This window comes from Rhagoletis zephyria, unplaced genomic scaffold (assembly GCF_001687245.7).
Source record: "Rhagoletis zephyria isolate East Lansing unplaced genomic scaffold, Rhagoletis_zephyria_1.1 Rzeph_scaffold_01545, whole genome shotgun sequence".
In the NCBI taxonomy this organism is placed as follows: Eukaryota; Metazoa; Arthropoda; class Insecta; order Diptera; family Tephritidae; genus Rhagoletis; species Rhagoletis zephyria.
The window spans coordinates 55,071-69,300 of record NW_016158629.1 but is presented as its reverse complement, the minus strand read 5'-3'; the positions used below and the strand labels follow the sequence as shown (position 1 = coordinate 69,300).

At 35.9% G+C, this 14,230-nt stretch overlaps 2 protein-coding genes across 2 annotated transcripts in view; both read right to left on the bottom strand.

Moving 5' to 3' along the window:
• LOC108364382 (Kv channel-interacting protein 1) overlaps nucleotides 1-5,858 on the bottom strand; it is a 35,411-nt gene extending 29,553 nt beyond the window's left edge. Inside the window, exon 1 of the mRNA XM_017618052.1 lies at nucleotides 5,823-5,858. The gene's annotated coding sequence lies outside the window, so the exon portion shown is untranslated. The remainder of the gene's footprint in view (nucleotides 1-5,822) is intronic.
• A 5,836-nt stretch (nucleotides 5,859-11,694) lies between these two features.
• Nucleotides 11,695-14,031, bottom strand: LOC108364377 (gamma-taxilin). The gene is made up of 6 exons (XM_017618049.1): nucleotides 13,801-14,031; nucleotides 13,461-13,660; nucleotides 13,197-13,406; nucleotides 12,990-13,136; nucleotides 12,734-12,914; nucleotides 11,695-12,660 (listed from the first exon to the last, which is right to left on the bottom strand). The coding sequence occupies exons 1-6, from the start codon at nucleotides 13,873-13,875 to the stop codon at nucleotides 11,707-11,709; spliced, it is 1,767 nt and encodes a 588-aa protein (XP_017473538.1). The 5' UTR covers nucleotides 13,876-14,031; the 3' UTR covers nucleotides 11,695-11,706.
• Nucleotides 14,032-14,230: the final 199 nt, after the last annotated feature.

Genomic DNA, 14,230 nt, shown 5'->3' with positions numbered 1-14,230 from the left:
CTCCGAATGGAAAATCTTGATGTTAGCAAAAATTCTGCTGTCGAAATGTAATCGGTGCATCACGACGAAACGATTAAGCGACTATAATTAGCCGAGCAGATGTGCAGAAAACTTTAAAGTTCGATTTTTTTCATTCGCAATTTGGAAGATCTCCTAATCTAGAAAAATTGTGTACAGATGCGTAATCTACAAACCAAAATTAGGTTTACGTGTCTCGACGTTTTTTTGTGTCATTTAAGCGTCCCTATAGTGATATGTGTAATATCGGGATATTCAAAAAATTCTGATAGAATTTCCAACCCTAATAGATATGAATCGAAAACCTTCAATAGCCCCACAATGGGACGATTCGACGCTCCTGCCTAACAAGACCAAGAGTCATTCTCTGGTTACCTCACTGACTCATAAAAATAAGGAGGACTTCAAGAATGTTAAGAGGATATTCCAGGGCGGAAGTCTATAACCCTATATTTCGACAGTGAATCGTTTGGATAGACATAGTCACTAATTACGAAGGAGCGGTGGAATAAGCCCCGGTAACCGAAAAGAGCCAAAATGCCCAGCTTCTTGAATCAGTAATCAGTAAATAAGGTAGCCGGGAGGCCAATAGTTGAAGTGGATGACAAAATTAGTGAAAAATTTAAGCAGGACAGCCTCGATCCGCCCTCATCATGATTAAACGCTGACTGTTTACATGGGTTGCCTATTTCGATACTCGATCTGAGGAGCTCAACAGCTCAACTGAATGTTTTTGAAGCCTGATATACATATGTACATATTCCATAACAATCCAGCACACGGTCTTGGGTACCAGTCGCTGCATTCAACACAGCCGAGATCTAGAAGACGCCGGAAAAATGTTACCCAGCCCACGCATAATTGCTGGCTGATTAACAAGAACTAAACGGATCTCACAACAATGCAGGTTATCTTCTTGCTTCTCAACAACGAATGCTGGAACATTATAGCCAGGAGTGGCATTAAGGTGAACGGCATGGTAAGTATGTCATGTCTGCGGGGAGATCAAGGTCTATTCAAACATAACTAAGTAACACTGTAGTTCAAACTGAACAGGGGTACCATCGACCGCGTAATATTATAAAAATTTATTTATTATTATTATGTATGTATACTTAAAAACCTTATCGCCAAAATATTGAGTTACACGCGAATGAGAAGTGTATGATTCGCCCTGTCTAGAAATCTCAGGACTACCATTAGCCAAGAATTTAACTTTGAAATAATATTTAATATGTACATTAGGGTCATCCTTAAATGTAGGAAGCAAATCTTTACATCAGATTTCCTAAGCCTCAACCCCTACGCCGATGCTACTATAGTCAATGATATCACCAAATTTTGGTCGCGATGGGAGACGGTTAAACTGTGTCGCACACGGGTAAAATTTCTGATTACCAAATGAAGACGTAGTAACCAACGCCAATCTTTACCAACTTGTTTATGTGATATCCTCGACTTTGGTATTAATTGAAAAAAAAATATTTTTAAATTTTTGAGTCCATAGAGGCATATGGCCTTTGACCCCTTTTGCGACACGCCTTAATCGACTCCAATCGGGACCAAAATTTATATGTGATATCTGTAGGAGGTGAGACTGAAAAGACCAATCGTTAATATAATTTTAGGACCACCCTAATGTACATATGTATGTACTACATTAGGGTGCCTCACCAAAAAAGTTGCGATTTTTCCACCGGAATTGTAAAATGCATTATATTTTGTCTACAATGGGAAAAATATTAAGATTTATGTATGTGAGCTCGACCAATTTGAAAATATTCCAAAAAAACACATTATTTTGATTCCGTTGAAGGTAGCTCAAGTAAATCTTAACATTTTAACGAAATATTTTGGCGCCAGTCCTGTGCAATAACGACACAATTCAAAAATTCAAAAAATAAAGACTCTTACTACTGTTAAGTGGCTCTTGTCGCTAATCCTTGTCTAATCCGCTTACTAAAGGAAGCAGTAAGGATAGCTAAAGTAAGTACAAAAGATTAGACATGGATTCGACAAAGATTAGAGACATGTGCCACTTAACAGTAGTGACAGTTTTTATTTTTTGAATTTTGAATTGTGTCGTTATTGCACAGGACAATCGATATAATAAATTTTATAATTCCGAAGGAGAACCAGTACCATTTTTTTTTTTTTGTTTATTATTATATATATATTTTTTTTTTGTAAGGCAGCTTATAAATATGTAATGTGCATGCATATTTATTTTCAATGCCTCTGCAAGGATATGCTATCGATACACGCCATGCAAATATTCACACACATTTTTTGCATTTCGTTTTTTTTTTTTTTTTTTTTCATTTCCATTAACACCTGGCTAGTAGGTGCGTGCACTCTTTTCACCCGACGAGCTGCTTAATGGCTCGCGTGTTCCAAGTAATTTCTGACATTCGAAAGCACTTTCACGACTAAGTGTGATGTACTAACTATGTGGGGTTGTAGGTATGTATAGATACTCTTAATAATTACTGGAATTATATGTATTTAATGTATTGCATTCACTACGATTTACAATGCTCCTTATAACAATTACTTACGAAGCAGAAGAAGGCTTACTTAGTACAGTTTTATTAAGAGCTTATAATTTCTGTGTTTTATTTAGTATTATTATGATTTATTTTCATTTCACTGAGGACACCTTTTTTTTGTACTTTATAAAATTATTATATTTCAACTTTGAAATTGCATGCAGCTCACTTTTTTATTAGCCTTTACTTATTTTTTAACTAGTATATACACAAATATTTTGTAGTAGTGATTTGTATTTATATATAGTTTCTTATTTTTGTTAATTAAATACAATTTTTTTCTTTATCTTTTTTGCAAATTTACATCGTTGGGTATGATAAGCTGCTTCCGTTGTAGTTTTAGTTGTTGTTATTTTTATTATGTATTAAACATGTGTTTGTTGCTGTTGTAATTGGCACTTGAACTTTACTTAACATTCTGTGGAGCCCTGCTGGCTGTTGATGTTGATGGCCAACATACTCTTTTGCTTCGCTTTTTTTTTTTTGGGTGCTTTCCTCTTATCCTCTTTACGCTGCTTTCGTTAGCTTGATGTGGTTTGGGACATACATACTATGTATGTATGTATGAAAAAATTTCTGCACCAACGCTGCTGGCACAACTAACTTTTTTTTTTGTCAAAAGAAAATGAAACACTTTTTTAAGACTTTCAGTTGAGAAAAATTCTAATAAACTTGTATGTTTGTAATAGTTTGCAGGCACACGCTTTTAATTCAATTAAAATTTTTATTTATTTCTTCAATTATTTCAATTTAATTCACTTCTGCATCAATGGCACAAAAGGTGTTCTGTCTACGCCTTCGCAACGCACACTAGCACAGAAAAACGCACACGCACACGCACACACACAAGCACAAGCACACATTTCATGCTCAGCATTTGCAAACTTTCAAATTTCATCATTTTCTCTCTTTTCTTGACATCCTTATTACATTCTGCTTACATTCATTCAATTTTGCACACTCCACACGATTCGTTTGCTCGCTGGCGCACAACGCGCACAGACTCTGATTTTATCTTTCATCTCTGCTTTACTACAACATTTTTTCATACCATTTTCTCATCTTCTTGCTGTATCTCATTTTGCTAACGCCACAAACCCCACTCGCTGCTCCAAGCATCCAACTTCATTTGTTAATTATTTTCTTTTTTCTTTTATTTCTAATGCCTTTAGCAGTGCGAATCTAAATACAACGCCGTCGCTCCACTGTCCGTAAAAAATGAATTTCGTTATACAGCTACAGCAGCCAGCGCAAGCAGCTGGCAGCAAATTAAGGAAAAAAGTAATACGCGTATAGTAGCCGCAATGGTACAAACATATCTTCGAGCTTTCCATACACAGACATATTAAAGGATACATACATACATATGTATGTAGGATGCGTCGCACAGTGTAACATCGCCATATAAGCTGCGGCCAAAAATAATAAACGTGTTTCGGTTTCAATAAAATTTAGTAGATGCTCTGCTTTCACTTACTAGTAAAGAAGATATATGAATTATGGTCAAGATTGGTTGACTGCCACGCCTCCCATCTTTGTGGGCGGACGAGTTAAAAGTTATCCGATTTTGACGAAATTTGGTATACACATTTTGTTTACCTAGTAAAACACAAATGCGAAATATAGTGGAAATTGGTCCACAGCCAAGCCCACCATGCACACAAAATGTGGCTACAAATTTTAAAAATTGTCTGATTTTGATGAAATCTGGCGCTAATATGATGAGTTTCAGAAGTAATGCCTTAGGGTATTGTATATATATATATATATGTTTATTGGGGTAATATTCGCATTTTTTCAAAAACCGGTTTTCGAGTTATTCCAAAAATAGCAACTTGAAAAAAACCGGTTCCTCATTTTCAAATTAAGAAAGAACCAGATAAAGCGGTTTTATTTTAAAAATTTTCTTTAGAGTGACACCAATTTTACTTGGTCATAAACCATATCACTACTAAAAATTAGTACAGCTTTAATTTAGAAATCAATATGGCAAAATATGTTCGAGGTATTTTGGATTAGAAGTAAAACAGAAAAATTTAGTGAAAAATTCACACTTAAACGGTTCACCGATCTTAACACGATTACATCACTTAACAATAGTCCTTTATTGGGAAAAATTCGAGCACGTAAAACCGACTGTCATGGGACAATGTTGCCGTTTTGATCCATTCGGATCGAAATTGATACTCTTTTCGACGAATTTTGGGTGGATTCTTTTTTTTTTGTTCTCAGTACAAATTCGGATACCTTTCTAAACAACAATATATTACAAAAGCATACAAACATATCGTTACTCGAATATAGAAAGGCCATATGCGTCGCTGAAATGCAAAAAAGATGTAACTAAAAAAAAATTTTTAGTTATTGCATCTAACGTTCTAGGGATTTATAATTCGAAGAAATGCATCACAATCAATCAAAAAATGATTTTTGGATTGCAAATTATACATAGGCTTTTTTCAGATTGATACGTGGATACTTAAAAACAAGAAAGTGGATATATTTGGATACTTTTTATGCTAAATTTTAGACACTTTTTTTTGGCAGGCTGCGGCAGCACTGCTTGGGAATAAGAAAACACCATCCGCTGAAACATATTGGATATTGGGGCAGGTTGAACTGTCCAGCCCAATTTTAATACACTACCCCGACGACACTACCCACCTCTTCACATGCCCACTTACCACTTACTTTTCCAGCGACAAAAAATGTCATATTTTCTTCAAAACTCTAAAAAGCACTAACTTTGATAGTGCCTTGCTTATATAATTTTAAGATTTATTAAAAAATTCTTTTTGATTTGTAATAGTTGGGTTTTTAGCATTGAATACCAAAATTTAATTTTCGCATTTTTTTTTATTTTTGGCTCCACTCGTTACACTGTGCTTCGCTGCCACTTTTGACGTAGTCACAGTGGCCAACGCAATGGCTGAAGGCACAACAGATAACAGATAAAGGAACAGCAGGGTAGACGCCAACGAGCAGCGGTGGGCGCATACATATGTACATATGTAACTAAACAGCGGCAAAAGAAAAATTCGTTATTAGCTGCAAGAAAAAAAACGTTTTGGTGGGTTTGTGAGCACCACACTGACCATTTTATACATATTCTTTATTCACTTTTATGTAAAGTTGTAGCACAAATATTTTCCCTCAGATAAAGAAAAAATATATATATTTTTAAACGCTTCTGTGCGCAGCACTTGCACAGCTATATACAGAAAAACTTAAATAAAATAAAATTAAATACCGCACCGTAATAGACGAGAGACAAACCTGCGTTGACGCGAGCAATGCAAACACACAACTGATACTAAACGCCACTCGTTGGTTGGCTTTTTCAGCTGCGTCTGCTACTGCTATCGCCACGCCATTGCTCCTATGTATGTATGTAAAGCACTGTTAACGTTGCTGTTGGCTTCACTGCTAATATCATTTCCGCAAAGTTGTTGGCTGCAAGTACTCGGTGGTGGCTAGTGATTTCAATTACACGCATACATACATATTTCGCCAGTATAGCGAGCAGCATTTCCTGCGCTTAGACGAAGTACAGCCGATAAAGCATGCCGAACACATGCTTGCTTTCATATACTTACCTACATACATACTCGTACATACATAACAGTCATTCGAATAATTTTAGTTAGTTGCTTTTATTTTGCCTCAATCTAATACCAACTATCGTCTCTCCCCCTGTTACGAACGAAAGTTTTGTGCACACATGCAAATGTACTAACTTGTGTGAGAGAGCCCTTGCTGCTTTGGCATTCCTCTAAAAAAAAAAGCACTCATTACTTGTTAACGCTCATCTTTTCGCTCTACTCCCCCTTCATATCAGTCGCGTTTAATGGCATTCCCATGCATGAAAATGCTTTTCTCAGCTCTTTTTTTTTTATTGGTATGTAAATATTTGTTCATTTTGACGCGTAAGCACAGCCACTTGGTGCTTTAAATGCTCTCGAGAGCTTTTCAACGTCAGTTAGCTGCCCTCTAGCACTGTTATCATTTAACTAATCAACGAAAAGAAAAATGAAACTAACCACCTACTTCAGCTTTAACAGCACTTTTAAGCACTGTTCTGTTCTGAGTGTTGGTTGTACACCACATCCTCGCTGTTATGCGTTTGCTCTCTCCGTGTAAATTGGTAAGTTGTGGCGTCTAAAAGCATATTTGTTTGCTTTATGATAACCTTAAATTCTTGTGGTGTCACTGCTATGGCTAAGACTGAAGTTGAGAGTTTCAGCTGCAGAAATTGCTGCAGGCTTAATTAGCGTGCACTCATTTATACGTAGCACACCACTTCTTCCTAAAACGATTTGATCAACAGGTCCGCCTGCAGTTCGCAAGAGTTTCCAGCCTGTCGAGCGCTAATCGTGCAAACGTATAACTGCGTTGTTGGCACACTTAAAACATCTTTATTTTGATTCCGTTGATAATATTTTTAAGCTGACCTAAAATTTTCTTATGATCTGAGGTGATTCTTTTTAGAAAAAAAAAAAACATTTTTAAATACTAAAGGCCCTTTAAACTGAAATTTTGTACGGAAAAAGTGTTTTTAAAGGGCAGATACATTTTAAAACCTGCACAAGAAAACAACACTAAGTTTATTTATATAAAACTTGATTTTTAAGGTATTTTAAAATAGGCCCAGCTCACATAAATCTTAATATATTTCCGAAAAATTTTGGCAGAACTCTTAAGGAATAATAATTTTTATATTTCAGATAGAAACAGTACCGATTTTTTGTATGGAGAGTGATCCACCCTAAAGTATATCTATAAATTCCCTAGTAAAAAGTCTTTATACACAACTTCCAAACCGAACTTAAGACTATTAGATGACCCTCACGTATGCAATACGGGGAGAAAGGAAGATGGACGTAAGAAAAAAGATAAGCGAGCAGAAAGAACAGAGACGTCTTTTCAAAATGTGGAAACGAAAAAAGAGCAGAGAAATGACGTGAGTGCAAGGATATAAAGAATAGGGCAATAAATCGAAAACTTTACGCAGGCTTAATTCTAAAAACGGAACATAAAATTTTGGTAATTCTAAAGCCAGACAAAATTTTTGGTTATTTAAAAATTGGCAATATCTTTTTTTTTAACTTTGCAGTTACCATAAAATATGGACAAAAAACAGTATTTGTAAAATAGTGTAAGGGACAATAATAGCGGAGATGTGTTTATATTTGGTAACGCGCAATCTTAATTTTTTCNTTCAAAATGTGGAAACGAAAAAAGAGCAGAGAAATGACGTGAGTGCAAGGATATAAAGAATAGGGCAATAAATCGAAAACTTTACGCAGGCTTAATTCTAAAAACGGAACATAAAATTTTGGTAATTCTAAAGCCAGACATAATTTTTGGTTATTTAAAAATTGGCAATATCTTTTTTTTTAACTTTGCAGTTACCATAAAATATGGACAAAAAACAGTATTTGTAAAATAGTGTAAGGGACAATAATGGCGGAGATGTGTATATATTTGGTAACGCGCAATCTTAATTTTTTTCTTTACAATTATTTATTTTTTATTCTAACAGCATTTGCTGCAAATAACATCAAGAACGTTTCTTCCCCCAATAACGGGTGAAATCGCTTCTTTTTTCTTGTAATGCGCTTAACTGTAGGTAGTTATTAACTAACGTTACACCGCCATCCCTACGTCTAGCAGTCAAACAGTTGCGACAATTTTCTAAACGTTGGAGACAATGTTTTATTTGTCAACGTTTGCAGTCTAAATTGACACTTACAAGTTTTAATGACACTTACATATGTATGTATGTACATATGTATAGTACAGGCATATAAACAGCAGAGTAAACACAAGTCGTCGCAAATGTAAGTGTGTGGGTCTTTTGTTAACCGTCGCCGCCGCCTCTCCATTAAAATGCCAACCGCACTCACTTGAGTACACGCCCATTTTACGTAGTACGTACCGTAGGCGCTTTTGTTGCCTACCAACAATGCCAACTTAACGGCTTTTCAAAAGCTCATTTCATATTTGACAAGTGTGCGACTTAAGGCTGTCCAAAGGCTTATGTATGAGCAACAACAACACGTGTGAACATATTTGCAAAAGACAACATTTTCGAGTAGTAGGAGTAGGAGGAAATAAGTTTTGAAGAGGTGGGAGATTTAGGAATGGGTATGTGAAAACATTGTTCCTTTTGTTATGATGTCTTTGTTAAACGGTTTAATTTTTGTTCTTGATTTGTTTACATATTTGTATACATACATACATAAAAAGATATACATACATATAAGACTATGGTTTACTTAACTACATATGTACATTCTCCATATGCATATGTAGATAGTTAAGTACATACGTTTGTGTATTATGCATTACTATTACTTTGTCTATTGTTGTAGTAGTTTTATTAGTTTAATTTCATCTGCGTCTCCACAATGCACAGCGATTTACATATGTATGTCGTACCATGCGTATACGTAACATTCGAAACGTCCGGTAGTGGTGGTTACTCATACGCACCGTACCACATTCTAAACAAAATGAAACACTTATAGGGAATTTACATGATTCAACTTTCACAGGCGATTAATTGAATCAAAAGTTGAACGCAAGTAGGCACCCGACCAACTTCATTGAAAGCGATTACTTGACAGGCCGTTTACACCAGGCGATTGTTGCTTGCAACTAAAAGTTGCCTGAAAAATCGCCTCATGTAAATTCCCATAATGTTTCATTTTTTTTTGGAACATTTCGCGATACTCACGTTTTATTTTACTGAATTTTTCAGGAATTTTTGGGTCAAATACTTACTACACAGGCCGCAATTGTTTTTCATAGTACAAACACGTATTGCGTAATTTTTGGTTTTCATGTCACCAATATAAAATAAATCTCATCCCCAGTTTCACCAATCAATTTGAAAATTTATCAGACCGTTAAATTTTGAAATGACAAATTTTCCGAACAAATTTGTGTCATTTTAATTTTGAACAGGCTGATAAATTTAAAACTAATTGGTGCAACAGAGCAATAATGTGCTAGACAAAAAGGGGCTATATTTTAATCAAGCATAACTAGAAACATATTAAAAATAACAAAATTATTGGAAGGGAAAAATAACATTAAATTTCGCTGGCCAGTGTTATTCTTGATATTAAAAATCATAATTTAACCACTAAAAAGGGAAACTAATTTTCATCAGTTTTAAACTCTAGCGGAAGAAGTTCGGATACTACGGATAGCAACGCAACCACAGTTCGGTTGCCAGCTGGCAACGCAACTGGAAAGAAAATTTGTATTACGAATGGCAACTATCGTCAGTTGCTGTAGAGTTATCGATAATCGAAATTTGACAGTGCGACAACCAGCAAGCGGCTGTAAACAAGCTGTGCGAGTAAAATTAAATTATTAAAATCAAGAGTTTTAAAGAAGTGACAGCAATAAAGCTAACTTCATCACAATTATTTATTTAATAGGAAGAGAAGTGCATGAACGCGGCCTCAATCAGGCGACATTTAAAGGATAAATCCAATCCTCTAGAGCTACCGCGTGCACTGTAAGCAAAAGTTAATGCTTTCAAGGTTTTTCTTTTATTATCGTTTTGTGTTCATTTTCAAAGCATATTGAGGCCTTCCAAAAGGAGCTGTAGTATAATTGGTTAATAAACAGATGAACCTCTTCGTTCAACTTCAATACCTCCGCTCATAAAAGCTTGCGCACCTCTTCGTTTTTTCGCAGAAGGAAGTGCCACGGCAATGGCTTCAATTTGGAAAACTTGGTGTGTCGGGAGTTTTAAAAGAGGTGCTTCAGTCGATAAAGGAAACAATTTGCAATCAGTGTTCGCTTTTGTTTCGCCAAAGGGCGTACTCCTCAGGAATTAAAATTTCAAGTTATTGTTTTGTTATTTTTACCATATTCTGTAAAAGCAAACTGCATTGCAAAATGTTAGTATCGTTCAAATTATTAAAAAGTGAAATATATGACACACTTTTCAATTTTTGCTCCTAAATACGCTCCAAAAACATTCCTAGCAACCACAAAAATGTAGTCGCCTGTATACACACTTTGTAGCAACTGCAGTTGTCAGTTGAAAGTTGCCAGTTGCTATCTGTAATATCGTTTTGGCAACTAGCAACGCAACTGAAGTTCGATTGCTATCGATAATCGACCCATAAATCATTTAGAAATTTAGTGAATCTATGGCGATATTAAGGTTCCAACAATCTTTTAATGTTTATTTGATCAAAAATGTTGTTATATTACTGATGACTGCAAACTATTAACATAACGTCGTCCATTGTTTGAGCGCCGCTGAAAGAGAGAACGACTCGATGCCCTCTATTGGGGCTCATGTTGTTGCAGCGGCGTATTTAGCCTGACCACTTTCGTAAAAAGGACTGTTTTTTCGAATTATTAAAGACGATAGAGGATAATGAAGCCACAAGCCGATTAGTCCGCTCCCAGAAAAGGTTCAGCCTTATCGCAAACTCCATGCGAGCAAATCGGTCAAATAATTTAAACAAATTGGAAAAAAAAAGTTGTTTTGCTTTATAAATTTTGGTAATAGATACATATTTGTTTACAAGGAATTCGCAAGAATGCCAAATAGGCCCAGGGTTACACTCAATGCCATTCCAAATTTTTAATAATTATCGAATTTTTTATAAGAACTTTATTTAGTTTTTCGCATATAATTTCGAAACGTTCAATCTTTTTTGTGAAGTCAACTACATATGTATGTACGTGATAATTGCAAACATATTTCTAATGTCAGGAAATTTAAAAATTACTAATTTTCAATAAAAATTACTTGTACCTAAACAACTGGAAGCGTGTATTGCGACAAACATAAATAGATGAAAGTAACTTACAATTTAGTTGTTAATAAATATATTGTAGGTCGATGAAAAATATTATTGGCAAATAATCGAGGGTTTAAATAATACATACAAATGTTAATAATATAACTAAAATAATTTGTCAGAAGATAAAAAATATGTGATTGTGAGTGTGTATTTTTGATTATAGTGAATATGTAAATTTACGTGTGCACCATTCGTTGTGCACACAACAATGAATTTCTAGGATGTCATATATGTTGTATGTATGTAGGCTAGTTATTAATCGTACGAAAAATGGCAACATTAATATGGCACTGGTTCATTCAATGGTTGTTGCTGTTGCAGCCCCCCTCTTGTTGAGATTCGATAGTCAACGCATTGTCAGTGCCATTTATTGTCAACTCAGCTACTGTCGCGACAGCGGCTTCTGTTACATCGGCAATGGTTAATTCTGCCACCTTTGCGGCAATCTCCGCCGGCACAGTTGTTTCTGGCCAATTTACTGCATCCAACTGATCCGTGTTGCCTTCTTTTGGAGCTGTTGTTGTATTAACTTCATCAACCAAAACTATTGCTGCTTCGTCATGCGCATCTTCATTAGTTGGTGGCGATACAGTATTTGTCAAATCAACACTAAGTGTTTCGACTTGTGGTGGCAGTTCAATGGGCTCTTTCTCAGTTTGTTCTACAATTGCGGTCGTATTTGTATTGTCATTTGGCGACTCGCTACCAAGACCAGGCGACGACTCCTTACCATTCTTATTGCTTTTCGATTTTTGTTTTTTACGCTGACGTTTCTTAGCCGAGTCCTCCGACTGTTGCTGCTTAGCAGACGTTTGTCCGCCAACTTTGCCAGTAGAATCGGTGCTAACGCCCGTAGCGACATTTAAATACTTCATTTGACTTTGAAGATTCGCAAGAGTCTGTTTCAATTCAGCACAATTGCGCGACATAATCTCCATTTTATCTTTGTCCGATGAGCCTCCACTGTTGGTTGTAATCGGCGCTGTTCGAATTGGCTCAGGCTCTGGTGGTAGAGGCGGCATAGCGGGGCATTCGACATTATTTTCTCGCAACACCTTATAGAGGTGCGAACGTTCGTTTTGTAGGGCGCGTAACAATTTCTGCAGCTGTTCTACTTGTTTGCTGCAACGTGCTGCGTGTTCATCGCGTTCTTTTTTCTCTGTAGCCAATTCAATGAGTATGGCATTGCTCTTTTCCCATTTAGTTTTCCACTCAAGTGTTTCTTTTTCCAACTTGCGAGTGTTCTTTGCCATCTGGGTAGGAAAAAAGTTTTTTAAAGTTAAGTTAGATTAGGGAAAAGTATGATTTTTAAGATAAATAAATTACTTTCTCCAATTCAACTTTGTATGTTGCGAATATGTCATTGGATTTTTGCAGTGAATTCTGAAAATCGTCATACTTAGCAGTATACAGAGTTAGTTGCTCTTTAAGCGCCGCCTCTCGCTCGGTTAATTCTCTGAGCAACTTTTGCGAATGCACAAACTTTTCGATTGCTATTTGTTTTTCCCTAAAAACAAAAAATAAATAAAAGTGTCAAGTCGATACATACTTTTGTTTTGTAATATGTTAAATGTATCCTCACTTTAACAAAATTTCCTTCTCCATAGCAGCCTCAACTTGCACCTTATTCAGCTTGGCTTGATGCAATTGTGACTCCAACTGCACCTGCTCGTTTAGCTTTTCCAGCTGTTGCTCACGCATATGATATTGCTCTGCTAGCATTTTCAATCTGTACGATAGTTGATTATCAAAATAATTTAGTTAACTTTCATAGTTTATTTCTGCTTACTTTTTGGTCATTTCCAAGTTATGATCCCGCAACTTCAAATTTTCATCATTATTTTTAGTTAAAGACTGCGTGATCTCGTTAAGTGATGATTGGAATTTTGATTGACTTTCCTTTCGCCGCTCCTCTTCTTCCCGTATTTTTTGTATACTTTCATTTTTCACAGATTTGATTAGTTTCTGCTGTTCGCGACAGACTTCCTGCAATTTGTCTCTAAAGAAAAAAAAGATGATAAATTTAAGAAGAGTAACGAACGCGATACCTTACCGCATCAGAACACTTTTATTGTATTCGCGCTGCAAGTTTTCCTTCTCCCGTAAGACAGTCTCCAACTGCTTTTCCTGCACCTTCATTTCCTGTCGCAGTTTTCTAGCGCCACGTTCACTTTCTACATGCTTACGCAGTAGCAGTGCAAATTTCTCTTCCGGAATAGCTCCTGCCGCTTCTTCTTCCAGCATTTTCATTATCTATGGTTAAAAACGGAAGCGCCACACATCACATAAGATTGCAAATTTTCAGTACAATTCACCTTGGCCCCGTTAGCCGGTATGGCCCCGGGACAATTAACATGTACATAGATATCTGGCCCGATCATCCGGTGACTTACCTGCTCCTCGATTTTCTGATCCTTTTGTTTTTCATCTTTGGCTTCTTTCTTACTTTTTGCTGTGGTCTTTTCCATTGTGAAAGAGTGAGAAATTTTCTTGATTTTCACACACGGCACGTTTTGTTTAGTAGAATATTTTTAAATTGTAATTGGTGATTTCCTTATTAGGATGAAAAACTCAGAATTGTCAACATGAAGGAAATTAATTGGTCCCTAACCGATTCCGGCAACGCATTTGATCCCTAACCTCCCTAACCGCATGAAAACGGTTTGTTTACATGAAAAAGTGCTGCCCAGTTAATTTTAAGGAATTCAAATACCAATTAGAAATGAAACAAGTTTTTCTCTTTCAATGGTGCGAATACCTAAAGCATGCTTGTTTTTGTTATACAAATCAATAAAACAATTAAAAAACAGACAGATTATCAAT